Genomic DNA, 18,919 nt, shown 5'->3' on the forward strand with positions numbered 1-18,919 from the left:
AGGATGGTCAGCATCCAGTTCTGCTCCATAGCTTAGAATCTGATTGGCAAATCTGTCCAGCTCCTGGATACTTCTTGGGAACCATGGTACTGCAAAACAGAAAAGAAACAGAGACTGGTATGCTTCTTTGTTACTTGGTTAGGGACGTCCTTTTGGTCTTTCCATTTCTTCATCATAAAAATAAATATGTAGGGGTCAAACTTCTGACAGCATTGGCCTTTCCTTGTAGTAGAAGGCAAGAGCAAACCCTGCAAATTTTCTTGAATTTGTGGCTGTTTTGTGCTGTTGGAATAATACAGAGCATCAGGAATGTCTAGCCCTTGGCACAGAGCTGGTTTGTAATGTTTATGATTTTCTGTTTATTATTCTGCTTTCTTGGCTTACCCAAACAGTATTTTTTCCAGATTATCCTTGCTTTCACAGTAGCTAGAATCAGCCATTTCAAAGGAACAGCAAGAAATCCCACAATAAGATGGATACAAGACTATTTGACCCCCTGAAAATCTCTGTCTAAGACTTACTTGGTGGGCTCACTTAGGCTAGGATGATGAAATAAAATGATAAATGTCAGCCTGATAACTCAGACTAGCATTGTATTACTGCATTTAAAGCTTGATTATTTCATTTGATGTTAACTAGTTCCTGCACACAGACTTCATTTGTCCTTACCTTCTACAGGACACCTAGGATTTTATAGCTCCCTGTCATTTCCTCCATCTATCATCCTTCAACCTGGCTGACACCTTGCCTATGTATTTCTAGCACAGTTCTTGTATTTCTTGTATTTCTTGCCTGTTCTTGAGCACTCTCATCACTTTTCTACGTACTGCTTTCAGTTCTGCCATACTTTTGCTGAGGAACAGGAACAGGCCCGTTTAAAGTTGCACCCCATGCTCAGACCCTGTAATCATGTTCCATGTGCTCTCTATACCATATAAAAATCAACTCCATGGACCATGAGGCTAATAACACCCAATGCTCTGTTGCTTTAAGCCCAAGGTCTCTCAGAAGTCTATAAATAAAATGTTGGCAATTCATTTAGTGACTTTCTTGTGTGAACAGGGGTGACTTGCTCAGACAGAGTTAGCAAAACTGCTCTTTGCTCTGTGTGGCTCTGCTCAGCTGGGAGCGCTGCCTCTGAGCCCTACCTTCCTCCCCATTTGATTTGTGTTTTGTCCCAGGTGAACCTGATTCCTAGGAAAAGCTTCCCTCTGAGGATGGAGCCCCTGAGCAGTCTGCCAGCAGCTGCTACACAAGCTCCCCACAGTGCTTTGCTGACATGGCTCATCCTGGACGCTGACAGACCACCTATGGGATAAGAGGATAACTCTGCCTCCTGGACTATTCAGCCTTGCTCTTTCTGCTGCACTTCACAGCACGGAGGGTACTTGTGGTGCTGCGTTTCTGTGAGACACCTGCACCTAGCGGCTGGAGTGGCGCGGGGAGCTCCTTTTGTGGCCACAGCTCAGCCCCACACAGATGGCTTGCTCCCCTGACTTGCTGTCCCACCACCAGCCTGGCTCCAGCCAGCCTGGCTCTATCCAACGCTTCTGCTGCAAGCCGTAAGACTCATTTCCAGCAGGCCGGGCAATGCAGGGGCCTCCCCTAGCTCCTTAGTCCTTTCTGCTGTGCCTCCCCTTCTTCCTCCCAGCAAAAGTGGGCTTTGGTACCTGCTTTCAAGCTGCACAGCCTTCTGCTTTGCCCTGACGGACAGACCAGCACAAGTCACTAGATGGCAGCAGCAGGCCCAGGAAAACCCTCCTCAAGTGACTGCTGAGTTTATTGCTAGTTCTCTTCTCCACCTTTCTGTTAGTAACCTTCCTGCGCCTCCAGCCCCTCGAGTTAAAACAGTGTGAGGGTGATTAGAAACAGGGGTGTCTGAGTTCTAGAGAGGAGTCAGTAGAGACATACCTCATGAATGATGAGCCCACCCTACCCTCTTGCCCCTATTTTCCGTACACACAGCAGGGCAGGGGGTTCATCTCCTAGCTCTGGCAGTGGCCTTTACATGAAGGTAGGGGGATTGCTTCGCTGCTTTGTGCTTCAGACTCACCACTGCCAGGGAAGCTGACATTCACTATCATCAGTGAAGCATCCTGATAAATGTTTTGGGCACTGGAAAAAAAGTTGTCTGAGAGCCCACAGCAAAGCACTTGTCAGTGTTCAAGTGAGGAATCACTATTCTCAGGGAAGCATCATGATCTGAAGGGTCCAGACTGTGCAGACAAACCAGTGGAGGCTGAGGTCTGCAGTGGATTTCAGCAATGATATCTGTAGGGATTTGCTGCCTGGGGTCAAAAAGGTCTAGGTGGGCAGAGTTTGAAATATTCCAGCTTCAGGAAGCCATAGAATAGATGTATAAGAATGAATTGTTTTCATTAAACATATTTTATTCTTAAGCTTCCCAAAGCACTTGGTGCAGAGGTTGTAATAAACTCTGGGACAGACTGACGCACTGTCAGTTTCAGACATGGAGATGGGTGGCTTGCTTTTCCTCTATGTAGGTACAGCAGCCTGTATAGGTACTGAACCTATTTTCAGCAGATTTCTGCCCACCTCCCAGCCCCCCCAGACACTGGTGACAGCTCCAGGAGTGCTGCTCTGAGAGCTGCTCTGGGTGAAAAGGCTCAAGCTGTAAAAGAATCATGAAGATTCTTTGAGCTATTTGCACCAGCATAGCTGGACTTTAGTCCTGAACATTCTCAGCTCTTGTGGCAACAAGAATCAAAGATGCTGAGCATAGCCCTGGCCCAGCCACCAAGCCCATACAACCCTGGCAACAGGCACCAGGATGCAAAAGAGCTACTGCGTCTTCTGTGTAGCTGTGGTGTGCCGGGAGGCTGACCCCAGCCCCCCCTGCAACTATTGAAAAGATCAAATCAAATTATCCCCTGGCTGAATCTCTCCCATATTTTGTTTGCGACATCCTCCTCCAGCCCCGTTCACCAGACTCGCTGTCTGTCTGCACGGCCATTAATGAATTGCCAGAGCAAGCTGTTGCAACACTGGGCCTCTGTGAAGGTCCGAGGAGCAAACGTGGGCTGATCAGTAATAAATATTGATTTGTCTGTAAGTGAAACGGCAGCATTTATGGGATTGTGCTGGACACCCAAGTGGTGACCAAATTACCATGGGGTCAAATGCTTAGCAGAATGCTAATAAGCCATTTATATGAGGGGCAGCAAAGCAGGGGCAGTGAGGACTTCTGCAGAACTCCTCCATTTGGACCATTGTGAGGAGGGTCAAAGACAGGTCTATGCAATTTATAGCAGTTCAAGGCCCAGGTTTAGCCCTTTTTTAAACAGTCCCAAATGCTTTGGCCAGCCTCAGGGTTTAGCAAACAAGGACCCTACAGAACATCAGCCTCCAGTCTGTCTCAGAAATGCAATAAATTGTCTGCATTTGCCTAATGCTGCAACAGAATAATATTTAATTATTTTTATTCATGGGCTCCAAGTGGTCTGCAGATATCTAGCTTGTTTCCAAAAAGAGCTATGAAGAGATGCACTGTGTTTTCAGAACAAATCTTCCCATCTCTACAAAAGGCTTTTGGCCCAGTGACTGCTAGACCACCTCGAGTTCTGAAATTACCTTTGGATTTATGGCATTTTGCTGGCCTGCTCACAGCTAAAATTATACTGTCAATCCGCCTCCTATTTGTAACTCTTTGGGTTTGTAAAGGGAAACCAAAACTATATTTTGCTTTTGAGAGAGTAAAGACTATTAAAATAAAAAATAAAAAATAAAAAATAAAATAAAAAATAAAAAAAAGAGTGTTCAGGTTAAAAAAGAAGGGGGGGGGGGGGGGGGGGGAGTTTTCATTAGCACTTTGGCCAAAAAAGAATACATATATGTTTAATGCTAAGCTATTCAGGAGGGGAAAGGCCAGTAATTTCCTTTGACTTTCCGCAAAGCACTGCTCCAGGAATGGCACTGTGTGCTTCCTATGGGAAACTGAGTAAAAGAAGAGTTTTTGTTCAAATCATGAGCGTGAGCTAAGTGAATCCCTAACAAGGAAGGACTGAAAGCATCTTTAGGCAGTGGTGAGAGAACTGGTCCCGTGGGACCCCAGACTGGCTCCAAGAGAAAACATTCCCAGCTTTACCTGCCAACCTATCAGAGCATGAAGATATCCCCATGAACCATCTGCCTGAAATTTTGCTCCCTGGAGGTGTATTGCTCTCATTCTGTGCTTTGGGAATAATATTTCACAAAAGCATGTCTGTAGATTACAACCAGATTTGCCAGGAGGATACATTTGAAAGGCAGGCTGACCTAAAAGGCACCATGAGGCCTATTAATTGTTAATGCCATCACAGATAAAGGACAACATCTTACCACTCTTCCTACAGTTCAGTCTGCTCCCATTTCAGTCTGCCCATGTAGCTGCCTCAGCCCAGAATTTGCCACCCACAGTTCATCCCCTAAGCAGTGCTTCTTTGACCTTTCGAATATGGCTCTTTGGGGATTTCAGTTTGACTGGACCCTTACTACCCATGAGAGAAGCTGAAATTGAAAGAAAAAAAGAAAAAGGAAAAGGGTAAGAAGAAATATCAATCTTCCTCTCTTTCCTTGGCAGTAAGTTGCTCCCACTTTATGCTATTTCTGAGTTATTGGAACTAACAAACAAACACAAGTTATCCTCTCCAACGGAAGGGGATCAAGTCCCTTTCTGCAGCACTGACAGGATAATCTAACTCAAAAAAATGCTTTGATCAACACAGTAACATGCAGTGAAACTTAATCCTACAGCAGACCATGGGAGTTCTGACTTCTGTGAGGTCAGAATTTCAGTCACTAAACCTTCCTGGCTGATATTTAGAGCTGCATCTCTTTCTGACTCTGGCTTCTGTTTATATATAACTTCAACGTCTTCTTAACAGTAACTAGAAAAACAAAATAATGGTAAATCCTGCTAGGCCGTATAGATTTCTCCTGGAAATAAAAAATCCCCAAAGAGAAAACGTCTTTGATTTGACATGATCATAAATCAGCTAATCAACCCTTTGTCCCTCTATGTCATGAATGGAGAGAACTGACTCCAAAGAGTATTTGCCTTCTTCTTTTTCATCTTCAAATGCAATGTCATGGGGAAGACACAAAGGAGATGGTAAAAGGATTACCAGCACTGATCTCACAAAGGTATTAATGTTCTTTCATGTTGTTCCTAGGAAGGAAGAGGAAGATCCAGATCTAAAGTATTTAAAGTCTGAAATCCTATTAAAATCACATCTGTTATCTGAAGAGGCATTTAAGTATGTCTCAGACTGGGTGCTGGGCAGCCACCTCTGTACCAAGCAGCCTCAACTCCATCAAAAATTAGGAGTGTGTACAACTCAGAAAATCTTATTTCCATCCAAAGGCAGGATTACTACTGGTCTCCCCAGGATTTCTTCCAGCAAAGAAGAATTATGGTCCCACTGAAGTGGGTGGCAGAGCCTACCTAATTTCTATAGCAGGAGTGAGGGGGATCCCCAAGCAAAAACAGTGGAGATGTGGACAGTGTTGGACTCGCGTGCAACTGTGCAAAGGAGAGCAGGGGAAGCTGGCCACTGCTGGGGACTTTTCCTCCCCTCTCAACTCAGCCCAGTGGTTCATGGGCCCCAAAAGGAAGGAGCTTCAGAGGCCTGCTGACAGAACTCATGAGATTGAAATTGGAAAGTAAATCCAGGTGTTCAAAGGGGTGTACCAGCCCCAGGGAGCACAGGAGGGTAAGCCCTCCCCTTGTCCCTGGAGGATGCATGGGACAGGGCTCTTGTCACCTATGCTCACAAGGTTTGTGCCATGGTGATTTGTGAGGTCCCAGAGACATTTGTTAAGGGGGAGGCACTGCAACAGTCAGGGTTTTTGCTGTCACTTTTTGTTTTGTTATGCTGCCCTTTGTCAGCATCCTACCTGAGTAAGGAGAATCTGGAAGATGGCTGGACTTTGAAGGAAGGTTGCATTGAATAAACAGTTTGTAAAGAGTCAGCAAATGAGCAACGACTGGTGTATCAACCCACTGCAATACAGCAGTCTTTAAGGGACTGGGAGTGGTGTCAGCAAAACAAACAGATGAAAATATAATAGTGTAACAACAGTTGCCAGGAGACCTTGTCAAAATCATGGCCAAAAATGGAGAATGGCAATGTATAGTGACAGAAAATCTCCATATGAAAAAGCTTACAATATGGACAAAATAGACAGTGGGAGGGAAACTTAAGCATACAGGTCCAAAAGTAACTCCTTTGCTAGAAGAAAAAGAAGTAATTTAAGTATGTTACATAAATATTCCTTCTCAATATTATCCTTGCCAGTATATGCTTACCGGTGTCCTTCTTCTTGGTTCGTGAAAGCTCGTGCACCGTTGCACCAATATCATTTCTCAAAGACTTGATGATCTTGTCTAGTGCTGGCACATTCTTGCCTTCCAAATTAATGAAGAATTCATATTCATCTTTGTTGAGACGGGAAGGCCGAGACTCAATGTGTGTCAGGTTTATACCTTTTTCCTATGAGAAAGAGAGATCTTGGTTACACAGGGTTTGGGGGAAGAAATATGACATACAGGCTAGCTAAAATTCGTGTCAGTCAACAACCCATACCATACAGTACAAATAGCTCAAAAGCAGAGACTTTTCTCTGGTAGCCACTGGACTAAGGATTTTCAGAACAGGGAGAGAGATGAAAAGGAAAACTGAAAAGACTTACCCCTGTGCAGAGCATTAGCATAAGGACCATTTCTACACAAATCTTTGAAAAAGGTGACAGCAGGATACAAGTTGCAAATAGGCTTTGTATTGTAAATGGTGACACCAGTACTGTGAGTAGATATTGGGAACTTGTCTGTGTGGACAAGAACATTTCCACTGGATCAACACAAGAAATAGGAGTTTCACCTTCTTATGAGAAAGTGATTGCTGCATTTATGAGCATCTTTGAAGAAGGTTGGAAAAGCAAGGAGTGGACCATCCTGTGAGCTAAGCTTCTGCCAAGCCACTGCACAGTCACCTGCAAAGCCACCTGCACACACCTGTGAGCAAGTATTGGGCAGAGATCAAGCTAAACAGGGATCTGCACCAAAAAGGTAGCCCATGGTTATGGGAATAAAAACATATGTGTTTTAGGATCACAGAATCACAAAATTGCAGTCACTGATGGTGGATGGGTCTTCTGGAAATCTTCTAGTCCAAACCTCTGCTCAAGCAGGCTCCATGAAAGCCAGTTGTTTAGGACTGTTTCTAGCTGGGTTTTGAATGTCTCAACAGTTAGAGACTTCACTTCATAGCCTTTCTGGGCAACCTGCTTCAGAATCTGGTCACTCTTAAAGCACACACACACAAAATAAATACCTTTTTTTTTTTTTTTAATCACAGAAAGTCAAATTCTATCTCAACAAAGATCTTCACTGACAAGCAGCAGTGCCTCCTAGCTCTCAAGAAAGGGACTATTGGCAACCATAGCTGTGACAACTACGGCCTGTTGGTACCTGACTTCAGTTGCTGCCATAACAATGGTAAAGCAATAGGTAACTAAAAATCATATTCACCCAGTCATGACTCTGTGATCTAAGTGCAAGCCCAGGAAAATAGAGCTCAGTTTAGCTAAACTTCTGAGGTTTTCCTGAGCACTGTAATTCGAATATAAAAATATTATTTTTTTTTTTTTTGAGAAAAACCTTTTAAATAGATTTCAGTCAGTGCTGACCTTTCTTCAGGCTCCCACTGCAGCTGCAACCTTGGCTGGGTCAGTCCTTCTGTCCCTCGCAAGGAACAGAGTTAACCCCATGAGGAAATTTTGGCCTGAAGAGCAACCCCAGAAGTGCCAGAGGAGCTGACACATGGTGCTCAGCAGCCCTGGAAAAGCTTCTGTTTTGCTGCTTTCAGGCTTAGGAAGACCCTAACCTACATGGGGTGAACTGACAGTCCCCACTGGTGTCAGTGTCAAACCTCTACAGTGGGGTCAGGATTTCATCCATGAAGAAACGCTGCAAGGATCTATTTGTGACCTGCAGGGAAGAAAGAGGGAGCCTTTTTTTTTTTTTCTCCCTCTAGCTTGAGCTTCTCAAGCACTTTAAGGTTTTCTTTGCTGCTCTCAGTGCTTGCACAGTGCAGGGGGGCATCTGGCTATCAGCAGCAAAGGCCTTATTCACTCCACCACAAAAGGCAGTTTATTACTTGGTAGGAAACAGCATGCATGTCATTCCTCTGTTTCCTGAGTGTCGCACGCTACAGATGAACTTAAATTGTTTGGCTAGATACCAATACAATAAGTTGAAAAGGTCAAAAGCGCATTCACCACCAACTGCTGCTCTTGAGAGATGCTGTCCTCGTGGGGCTGTCTGCAGGCAGAGAATGGCTGTCACTGTGCTGGGCCCCGAGGACAATTTGTTTTAGGCCTCCAAAGCCCCTTTTCACAAAAGAACTGTGCATTGTACCCTCAGCTTGGTAAGGCACTGGGTGGTGGAGCAGCCGGGAGCTGGAAGCTCAAATGACTCCAAGCTGGAAAGCTTTGGGCAGAGTGCAGGCATGGAGGGGTCCCGGCCCCTTCAGCACAGCCGTGCTGCAGAGATGGGTGCAGCACCACAGAGCTGGCAACCATCCAGCAGAGCCACCCACAGAGGTGGAGAGTGGGCACAAAACGCCCCCCTGAGCAAAGGTTGGGCCAGGCACACCTAAGAGGGGGATTAAAAAAGAACTACAAAAAAAAAAAAAAAAAAAAAAAAAAAAAAAAAAAAAAAACAGGGAAGAAGGAACTATGTAGAGAGTCACCTCTTTTTTTTTACACCTGGGATGAGTACGATAGCTTTCCTGCAGGGTGTGAAGCCATTTCAGCTGGTTATTCAGGGAGTGCTTGCAACTCAGCAACATGCAAAACTCTTTATCTCTTTGTGATGAGGCTTCAGGACATAGCAGCAGAGCAGCTGAAGGGAGAACCCTTCTGGTGACTGTTTTTAAAGCAAGAGTTCAGCAGCGTACATCCCTTAACTGGTGCTGTCACAGAAGCATGCTCTCATATGCTGCATATTGCTAATAAGCAATACCCAATTTCAAAATATTTACAGTGGCTCTGTTACTAGCGTTGCTTTACAAATCTCAATTTCATTCTAGTCCAACTACTCCATCTAGTGTTTAGTCTTCACAGCTTCACATTATTCAAAACTTTTGTATCCTCAGTATTGCCAAATCCTGCAATTGCATCATATTTCTCAGAGTAGTCAATGTTTTATTTGAAGCTCCAACTTCTGGAGCCAAACGGTTACCATAGAAAGGTGGTGGGGGAATTTTTTAGTTTATTTGCTTGTTTTGACCAGTTTTCAGTCTCTCTGTGTTTTTAGTAGTTTGAAATCTTAACAACATATGTCCTCAAAGTACAGATAAGAAGTTTGAATTTATTTATTTGATGAGACTCCATGATTTCTGAGTTAATTTTTGTTGATGAAACCTAACTCCAGGTGTTGGAAGATCTGGCCTGTCACATATTTGGGCTTTGATTTACATCCAAACTGTTAACACTTCTGCCTTTCCTATTTTAGAACTGGTAGAAATCAGCTGAGCCCAAGGCTTGAGATTAGAGGCTTCATGCCTTTGCTGAATCTAACCTATTTTGTTCATCACACCTGCAAAATACTTGAAGCAGGTTGGTACTTCCCTGTTTCTATTTAGGTTTATGGACTGCATGAAGGGTGAGTCTCTTGTATCCTGTGATGCAGCCTCATACCTTCTGGAGTGCTTCTGAGCAGGTAGGAGGGTAGTTAGCTGCTCAATTTGTATTTAAGTAATAGTGTGAACATCACAAAACAGATTCTGCTTTGAGAACTGAGGGAACATTTAGGAGTAACACTTAACCAAGATCACAAGGGTACAGTATTGGCAGACCCCTTGAAGTTATCAGAAGTCACTCCAATTTTCTTGCTTTTTTTTCTTAAAACCTGCACTCCTGAGGGTAACAATTCTCAGCTTCCATTATTTGAATATCCACATTCACTGTGTTTCTTATTACTCCCCATTAGAAAAAAGTCTCAAGACATGCTCTCAGAGCTAAAAAAAAAAAAAAAAAAAAAAAAAAAAAAAAAAAAAAAATTGAAACTAAGCCTGTTTTGTGCAAGTCATGATTTTTCAATGACAGGGTTTAGCCATAGGGATGTTGATTCACAGCAGAGGTAATAGAAGACCTTGGGGGAGATTTCCCATTTCCCCGCCTACCATTCCCCACAGCTGGACCTCAGCCTTGGCTCCCTCTCAGAGGCCATGAAGCAACTCCAGCTTCTTCCCCAGATTATGGAGGAAATGTCTTACATGCAGCAGCAGCCACACAATGGCAGTAGATCCCCACACTACAGATATTATGCTACATCAACAATCTTGTGCAGGTCACTGGCAACAAAAATTGACTACTCCTTCTAAGAGATTAATGGCCTGATTGCTAGACAAGTTCTCTTTTCACAGCTACACTGGGAAACTCTGAGTGGGGACAGGTACTTCCTAAAAATGTTGTGGGCTACTGGTTCCCATGGCATTTTTACATCCTTTTGTTTATGCATTACTAAATGCTCCTGTACACGGTTGCTGAAACTAAGCAGAGCTGTGAAATGCATCCACAGACTGTTTATGTGAGTATTGTCATTGAGTAAGTTTGGCTTCATCAGGATACCCACATTATTACCAGATGAATATCAGCAACAGTGCTACAGCGCTGTTAATGAACATTCAGTGAAAACTTGAATGAAATCTCCCAGAACGAAGATTTACTCACATTTCCTGTTACAAGAAATTGATGTCTTGTTTTAACCCTTAACACAGACTAGTTCAGTGCTTCCAGAACAAGACTTTCAGAAGCATTGGTAGAAACTCAGTGCCTAATTTTCATAGATCAAAGAAGTTAGGAAGTCACAGAGGTGCCTTCAGCCACAGTTTCCCAAAGTAAAGACCAAGACACCTGTCATGTTTAGCTTTACTCTCCAAGGAACAGCTTCTCAGCTGAGCATAAAGTTTCCCCATCTTCTCCCTCACATCTGCCATGGTCTTCACTTCATGAACAAGCTTCAGGGGGCAAAGGGACCCAGAGGGGACCCTGCTAACATATGGCTCCAGCAGGCAGCTGGCCCTTAGTATCCATCACTTCTCACTTCTTCTCCAGCCCTAAAGTTTGCTATAAGGTGTTCAGCACAATAAAGCCACAAAATGCCTGGAGTGGGACAAACAAAAAAGCAAACAAGAACATGTGGCACTCCACAATCATATAGGAAAAGGGCACTCCTCTCTTTAAAATCTTGTCATATCAATCACTGTACCCAGGATCCCTGCTCCCCTGGCCTAGGAAACAGGAGAGCACAGTGTGAAAACATTGATTTGAAGCACTGAGTTTAGATGTACTAAAGACAGTCGTAGCTGTGGCTTATGCACACTGTGGTGGAGAGGCATGCCTGGCGTGTTCACCTATCAGTGCAGACACCTCCAACACACCCCCTGGCCAAAGTGACTGCCCGCCTCTCCTGATTTGGAAACAAAACGCTGCCGAGCCAATACCTACCCAAGGGATGAAGGGATATCTGTCACTTTGGACTTTCTGTTGAATAAAGTAAGCTACAATACAAAAAAAAAAAAAAAAAAAAAAAAAGGCACAGTCATCTTTGCTGGCTCTGAAAGCTCAGAGTCTTGTTCAGTGCATGTTTTAATCCCAGCCAGTCCTCCCATGGTGTAGTAATTTACTCTGAGAGTAAGAGTTCTACCTGATGCAAATCAGCGGGGCAGCTTGTGAGCTAGAGCCCTACTGACTGGAAGTAGCACTGGTGAAGGCTGGACCTTGTACTGGAGTCCTTCTCTGTTCTTGGGAAGGTCATGTCAGTGAAGAGGAGATGGAAGGCTCCTGTGTGATGGTGGGTTGAGCAAATATTTAATATTTTCCTACACAATGTTGGACACGTACTACAGCTGAGATGTCTGCTACTACTTGTAAAATAATCATAAAAAAAGACCTCAGAGGAAAATAATGTATTTATAAATTCATGTGGAAAAAAAATCAACTCAAAATAAGGGCAATCCTTTTTATATATTGAAATGCTTAGTTATAGTATTTTGTATAATAAATTATAAATTTAGATTTGGAAATACTGATCTTTTGGGGGAAGACTTTTTACTTTTTTTTCTTTCAAAATGGACTTTAAAAGAAAAAAAAGTGATCTCAATTTCAATAAGCTTTTATCACTAGAGAAAATAAACATTCACATCAATTGTAATCTTATCTTTCAATTTTGATAAGAAACCTGGAAGATTTCTGTCTGTTTCTGACCTGGACTTACACTCCGTAGCTTTCTTATTTGTGCAGTGAATCAAAAAACATAACTCCACAACGACTATGATTTGTCTTCCTGATTTTAAGCATGATATTTTGTTTATGTTATGTTCTGTGTCAGACAGATGTTAATTCCAGTTTTGGCTTCCTAGCTACCATCTTCTGTAATACCATAACTCAGACAAACAGTGTATGGCTGCACCAAGCAATGCCTTAGTTTATAGTCAAATTAAAATAAGGTCAGCGTAAGGGCTCTGCTGATGGGTTTATGCTGTCTCTACAGCCACTCTCAAGCCCACAAAGAGGACAGATTTTCCCAAGCAGAACCCATAGGGAAGCCGCATCCACACTGTGTTGGATAAAGATTATGTATAAAAAGGCTTTTCAAGTGAAAATAATTGGGTTTAATTATTTAACCAAAAAGCAAATCTTTACCACATGCCAATATACATACAGAATAGCTAGAGTGAAAGGAAAGTCGATTCAGTATTAATGATTTGTTTATTGCTAGACATGACTGAGCTGCTATTACATCTGTTTTTTCTTTTCAGAGGTTATGCTTAAGTCCAACACTGAAACACAGTAGAGAAAATGAATAAAGAGGAACATAGACATAATAAAGAAGATTTTGGACATAAAGCCAGCAGACATAAAGAGCTCAGTACATGGAGGAGATTCCTCAAGGAAAAAAAAAAAAAAAAAAAAAAAAAAATCCTTCAATCTACATAGTCCTCACTTTATCCACAATCTTGAGTGTAAGTGGGACCTCAAAAGAAAGCAAGAGTTTGGGTCTCTGAGCAAAAAGCAGATGTGAGAACAAGTGTCACTCTGTCAGCTGCATGAGCAACATTGAGGGATGTTTGTGCAAGACAAATAATAGATTATTCATCAAAACACAGTGAAATTCCCTTAAGCTTGATGTCACAGTTGTAATTCTGAATGCAAGTCTGTGCCAGGTGCATGTGCTCTGTAGCAACTGGCCTTCTGCCTTCACCTGCCTGCATAGGTGGCTCCCCTACCTTCAGTCCACCCAAAACAGGGGCTTACCCAGTTCACTGGGCTGTGTTTGGACACCACTTCCTTCTCTGGGAATTTTGCCTCCTGGTTGAACATGGATTACATCTAGACTGAGGAGCGGCCATGGTGCTTGATGTGCCACTCATCCTGGGCCCCATTATCCAGGCCTCCAGGCCCAATTGCGGGGCCGGGCTGTAGAACAGCACAGTTCCCCTCAGGTTCTTGCTCCAGTGGACACCGGGATAGGAGCTGATGCCTGGCCCAGTGCAACCTCAGCATGGAAATGGGGCATGGGCTGGCTGTGAGCCTGGTGGTGAGGAGGTACTCCTGCATCCTGGGCAGGGACACACGAGTGACAAGTTCTCCCAGAATAGCAGGAATTTTGCTCCAGCTGGAAAACCAAGGTGAGGATGAACCTCCCCATGTCCACATGAAGACTTGCTTTACAGAAAGGCAGCCTGGCTGCTGCTAGCACCGTGAGGTCTCCTCTTTGTTGGGTGTCTTCTCAAACCCTCATGTTGCAGTCTGAACCTTGCTTCTATGCCTTCTTTGCTCTCTTCAGAGAGGATTTCTTTTCAACACTTGCATATTTAAAGTTCTTTTAATTCTCTGCATTCCCCCCTCATGGCCCAGAGTAGTTCTGTAGGCTGTCTAGAAAAAAGGCAAAATCCTCAAAGAGGAATCCTCAAAGCGCAGGAGGCACGGCCCTTTAATAATTCCCAAGTGCCAGCTGGGAGGAAGAAAGGGTAGAGCCCTGTTCTCTGCCTACATTCCCACGCCTGAGACATCCCGACGGCCCGGGCAGCCCCAGCTGTGGTCAGGACCAGGGAGGGTCCAAATTCAGCGTGTGCGGCCAGCCCTCAGCCTCGGCACAAATAGCTCTGGAGGTACATCCCTCTGCAGGGACCAGCATCTGTGGTGCTGCTTCCACTCTGGGGAACAGTCTGATCGTATTTTGTGGCTTTTGTGTTTTGTTTCCTGTTTCATGTGGCTGTGTGAGGCAGCAACAGCCAAAAGAGACACATCTTCTCCCTGTGCCACCCCTCTTAGACTTACTCGCCACATTTCCTCGGGACAGTGCCAACGTGGTGGCTGTAACCCAGGGGACAAGGCTGGGGTCTCCCTCTCCAGACAAGCCCACCAACAGCGGGTCCGGACCAGCTCCTGTAGCTAACCTGGTTCTCACAGATGATTTTGTCAAGCAGGGAAGGGATACAAGAAGAAAATCTTCTGGAAGTTTTCCACCTTGTCCCCATTCTTATCTTCCTTTCAGAGCAGAGAGGGCATCACCTGTGTATCACCACCTTCCCCGGCTCTGCTGTAGGTGCCTCAGATCACAAAGTCTGCCCCCCTGAGACACCACGGTCATGGCCCAGCTGGGAAAGGGTGGAGGTTGTCTCAGCCATGTAGGCTCATCACTTACACACATGACAAGGTCCATCCATTTCCCAACAAGATTGCCAACAGAATTCAAATCTTGCCCAAGAGCACCTATGCCAGGCCTTTTGCAACCTTTGTGCTGGGGGAGGCTGCGAGTTGGCCCAGGAAGAATTGGCCTCATTGGGATGGGAATCTACCCGCCCAACAATGCAGAGCTCCTAAACCTGAACTTCCATCCCCCCTGTTGCCATCAGAGTTGCAGGGGAAAACCATGATTCAGCTTGCCTAGTTTGGGTACCTGTTTTGGGGCAAGAAGAGTCACATCCTAGATGCAGCTACTTCTCTCCCTCCTACACCAAATCCCATGCAGAAGAGTTGGTAATAATTTGCTTAGTAGATGGCAATCCATTTAACAAGAAATATCAACAGCCTTCCTTAGTTCATTTACACCTACTGCCAACATACAGACATTTTGTGGGACTGTGTTACAGTAGTCAGTTCACAGATTTAGACCAGCTCTGCTGTCATTAGCATGAAATCTCCTTTATCTTAATGATTCAAATATGGCCTATAACTCATAATTATTTTTTGTTTGTACTAATAGTGCACAAATCTTTCATTTCCCAGTCAGTTCAGTTTATGAATGGAAAGTATGCAGACCACAACTTATTACACTGTAGTATAGACAGAACTGCTTTCAGGCACAACTATCACGTGATGATGTTTGTCTTTTTTTTTTAAAAAAGTTGCAAAACCAATATAACAGAGTGTGGGAGCACAGAGTACACAGCTGTATGTGTTGCAATACAAGCATGCTGAATTACAAGGATTTCGTGCTTTTTAAACAGCATCCATGACATCTGGGAAATATTTCTTCAAGAATAAGTAGGCACACAATGTCCTGAAAGGTAAATGTCTCCTTGTTTCCCCCAAAGCTTTCCAACTCAGCCAGTTCATGAGTTCCTTGGGAGTGAATAAACTGCAAAATGCTGTCATTTTGGTGCTGTTTCAGAGGTACCCTCTGCCCCCTCTGTAGAAATACCAATACTGGAAAGTGGTGAGTTTGTTTATATCAGATGTACTGAGGTGGACAAGAGCTATGAGGACAGTTGCTCCCTCCAGTAGAAATGTTTCATGCCCCACAGCTCATGTTCGGGTTATATTTGCCTTTCTATACTATACATATACCTACCCAAATGCCAACCCCAGGTTATGACCTGATTCACTTCTATATCTTATTCTGGCAGTTACAGTGGAATACTTCCTTATTAAAAGTAGAAAAATGCAATTTTTTTTTCACCCTTGTGTCGGTTAAAGGTGGATGTTTTAAATTAAAAGCTAGAAATCTAACTTTTCACTTAAAAAGGCAACTTGAGCTCCAGGACTTTAAGTGATTTTAACTTCAGAAAAGATATGGTTCCTATTTACCCCATTATGACAATGAAACAGAATTAGCAATGTGATGATAAACACCCTGAGCAAAAGTTTCTGCAATGGAAAGATTTAAAGACATGGTCGGGTCTCCTGAAAAAAAAAAAAACAAAAAAAAACATTTACCTCAAATGTGCGCAGAACTTTAGCCAGTGCCCCGACTTCTTCTTTCAAAGAGAAGATCAAAGAAATAACACCATTTTTATTTGAGGGCTCTTCAATGTACATAGATTCCTGAAAGAAAAGGACAAGAAAACTTTTAAGTTCACCCCAGGGGCCAGGTTTGCCTTTCTCCACCATCATTTTGCACTGATTCTGTGATGTAGAGAGGACATACAGATGCTTTCAGTAGGAATCAAGGCAACTGTTGCTTTGAGGGACAGCTCTGGGGCTGCTCTTATTTATCACGGTAGAGGCACAAGACCCATTCTTGGAAACTATGTCCCATGTGTAAGGACGGTATTCAAAAATGGGGGAAAAATAGCCTAACTCCATTTCAGCCCTGCTTCACTTCTCAGGTATATCAAGCTCAGGGAAAACTGGAAACATTTCTGTACTTTGTTTTCAGCTATGGTGAAAGATCTTCAAGCTTCCTTTTCATTAATGCTCAGGATTAAGAAGAGCAAGGTAGATTAGCTCTGTGCAGAGATACAGGCCATGATCTGCATTTCCCTTCAGTTCTGTTTCCATCTTCCAGGTAACATCAGGAGAGGTGGTATTCACAAGAGGGATACGGAAATTGGTTTAAAAACAAAATAAGATATCACCACCACGCCCAAAAAAAAGGAGGGGGAAGAAAATGCTATCACAAATTTTAATTCTTCTGTAAATCCTGCAGTGATTAAAGATTCAGTTAGAACAAGACGTGTTTTCATTTATGTTTGTTCCTGACTCTTACTGATTTTCTGCTCTGCAAATTCCAAAACACAATTTCCAGTACTCCCAAGCAGGAGGAATGTTTGTTTTAATTGTTTTCATGTTTTAATATGTCTCTGTACACGTGTTTCACAAAACCTTGGTTATGTACAGAAGAGCTATTTCACCACTTTAGGAACAGGAAACTAAGTCATGGAGTGGGGCCAGTTTTTCAAAATTACCTGAGTACTTGACATGGAAGGTAACAGCCTGATGATTTCCAGAATTTCTTAACTTTTCCACTGTCAGCATAAATGGGCTAAAGTTGTGCTAGAGGAGGTTTAGGTTGGATATTAGGGAGAACTTCTTTACCAAAAGGGTTGTTAGGCATTGGAATGGGCTGCCCAGGGAAGTGGTTGAGTCACCATCGCTGGAGGTCTTTAAAAGATGGTTAGATGTAGAGTGTAGTGATATGGTTTAGTGGAGGACTTGTTAGTGTTAGGCCAGAGGTTGGACTAGGTGATCTTGGAGGTCTCTTCTAACCTAGATGATTCTGTGATTCTGTAAATCTGAAGCACAACCACCACAAACTTTTGGAAGTCACAGTAGGATCTTATTTGTGTGTCTGTGGCCTTGGGCAAATCACCCCTGGATGGCATTTCAAAGATCACACCAGACATCAGCAACACAGAGGGTTGTAACAGAGGCTGATGTAACAAGTCCTAGGTCAAGGCCTGACTAAAAGTATCCACCCTTTCTATTTTTCTTTATTAAGACCTACTTTTTCAGTCAGAGTCCATCCCCGCTTTAGCTATTGCTAAATTTAACATATAAATCAGAGCATAAAGAGTCTCAGTTCCCAAATATTGTCCTTAGAAATAGCAAAAGCAGTCTTTGTAGAAGACAGATTAATAATGAAATCCAGCTGCCCAAAAGCCATAAAACTCTTGGTGGGACTACATTTTCTGAGGCAATGTTATAATGAATTGCTTTTTTTTTTTTTTTTTTTTTTTGGAAAATAAATAATTCCTGATTCTTCAGGCTGACTTTTAGGCTGCTGCTAATGTGAACATGAAGTCTGACAACAGATTTTTCTACCTAGTTTTATTTCCAGCAGTCATGCAGATTATCTAAATGATTTCCATCCTTACACGGAAACTCTGGTGGGAACTGTAGTAGAAAGATTGGTCTTATGGACCAGAGGGAAGATTGTCACCTACTCAACTGTGCTATGTCTTGGAGTATCTCCCTATTCTCTGGTTTCTCAGCCAACCAGGGAGCTGGCCTTGCTCTTAGCTGGTAGGGACCAAGAGGAAAAGCAGTCAAGAATGGTGCAGCAGCTGGCTAATGAAAGCCATTTGACATCTGAGGCAACCACAAGGGAAAACAGTGACAGGAGTCTGTCAAAAAGCAAACAAAATGTCAGTAGCCTGGAAATTTTATTATAGTTAGCGTAACCAAAACTGTCATCCGAAATTGTGGTCCTGCATGGTTTGCTGTTACAATTTCTCCATCTCAACAAGTTAAATTCACCCTAAGGACAGAACTGAGTTACGCCAGTGTCTGCTTAGTGGGCCAAGAATTTGGTTTTCATGTTCTGCTCTAGAAATGTTTTAAAAGACTTGTAGTTACTTTTTTTAAATGTTCTTGCCAAGGCATGCCTCATGGAGCAGCTTCTGTTGCAGGTTCTCTTGACTCTGTGTGACAAAGGAAGAACTTGTGTTTTGAACATCAGCAGAGGATATAATACAAGGCTCAAGTCCTACAAGGTAACTTTGATATGAATTAATCTCTTTATACAGTGATAGATTCTCATTGGTCACTAGCCTTGATATGCTGAGATCGGCCACTTTTAGGCTATTCTCACTCATTTTCCCACGCTTGCAAATTGGTTTATGTTGTGCTAAAAAGTTGCAGAAGGCAGTAGGCACTAATTTTGTAAACATGGTGACAATTGCTTAAC

At 43.3% G+C, this 18,919-nt stretch overlaps 1 protein-coding gene and 1 long non-coding RNA gene across 2 annotated transcripts in view; one reads left to right on the forward strand and one right to left on the reverse strand.

The window, feature by feature from the left end:
• The window catches only part of LOC137846258 (uncharacterized), a 98,819-nt gene that overhangs the window by 71,916 nt on the left and 7,984 nt on the right, over positions 1-18,919 (forward strand). Inside the window, exon 5 of the long non-coding RNA XR_011090433.1 lies at positions 18,642-18,725. This is a non-coding gene — a long non-coding RNA (uncharacterized lncRNA). The remainder of the gene's footprint in view (positions 1-18,641; positions 18,726-18,919) is intronic.
• The window catches only part of PAH (phenylalanine hydroxylase), a 40,291-nt gene that overhangs the window by 19,620 nt on the left and 1,752 nt on the right, over positions 1-18,919 (reverse strand). Inside the window, exons 2-4 of the mRNA XM_068664082.1 lie at positions 16,228-16,335; positions 6,308-6,491; positions 1-89 (exon numbers count right to left, since the gene is read on the reverse strand). Of these exons, the coding sequence (XP_068520183.1) occupies positions 1-89; positions 6,308-6,491; positions 16,228-16,335 (381 nt within the window). The remainder of the gene's footprint in view (positions 90-6,307; positions 6,492-16,227; positions 16,336-18,919) is intronic.

The sequence above is a fragment of the Anas acuta genome, chromosome 1 (genome assembly GCF_963932015.1).
Source record: "Anas acuta chromosome 1, bAnaAcu1.1, whole genome shotgun sequence".
Classification (NCBI taxonomy): Eukaryota; Metazoa; Chordata; class Aves; order Anseriformes; family Anatidae; genus Anas; species Anas acuta.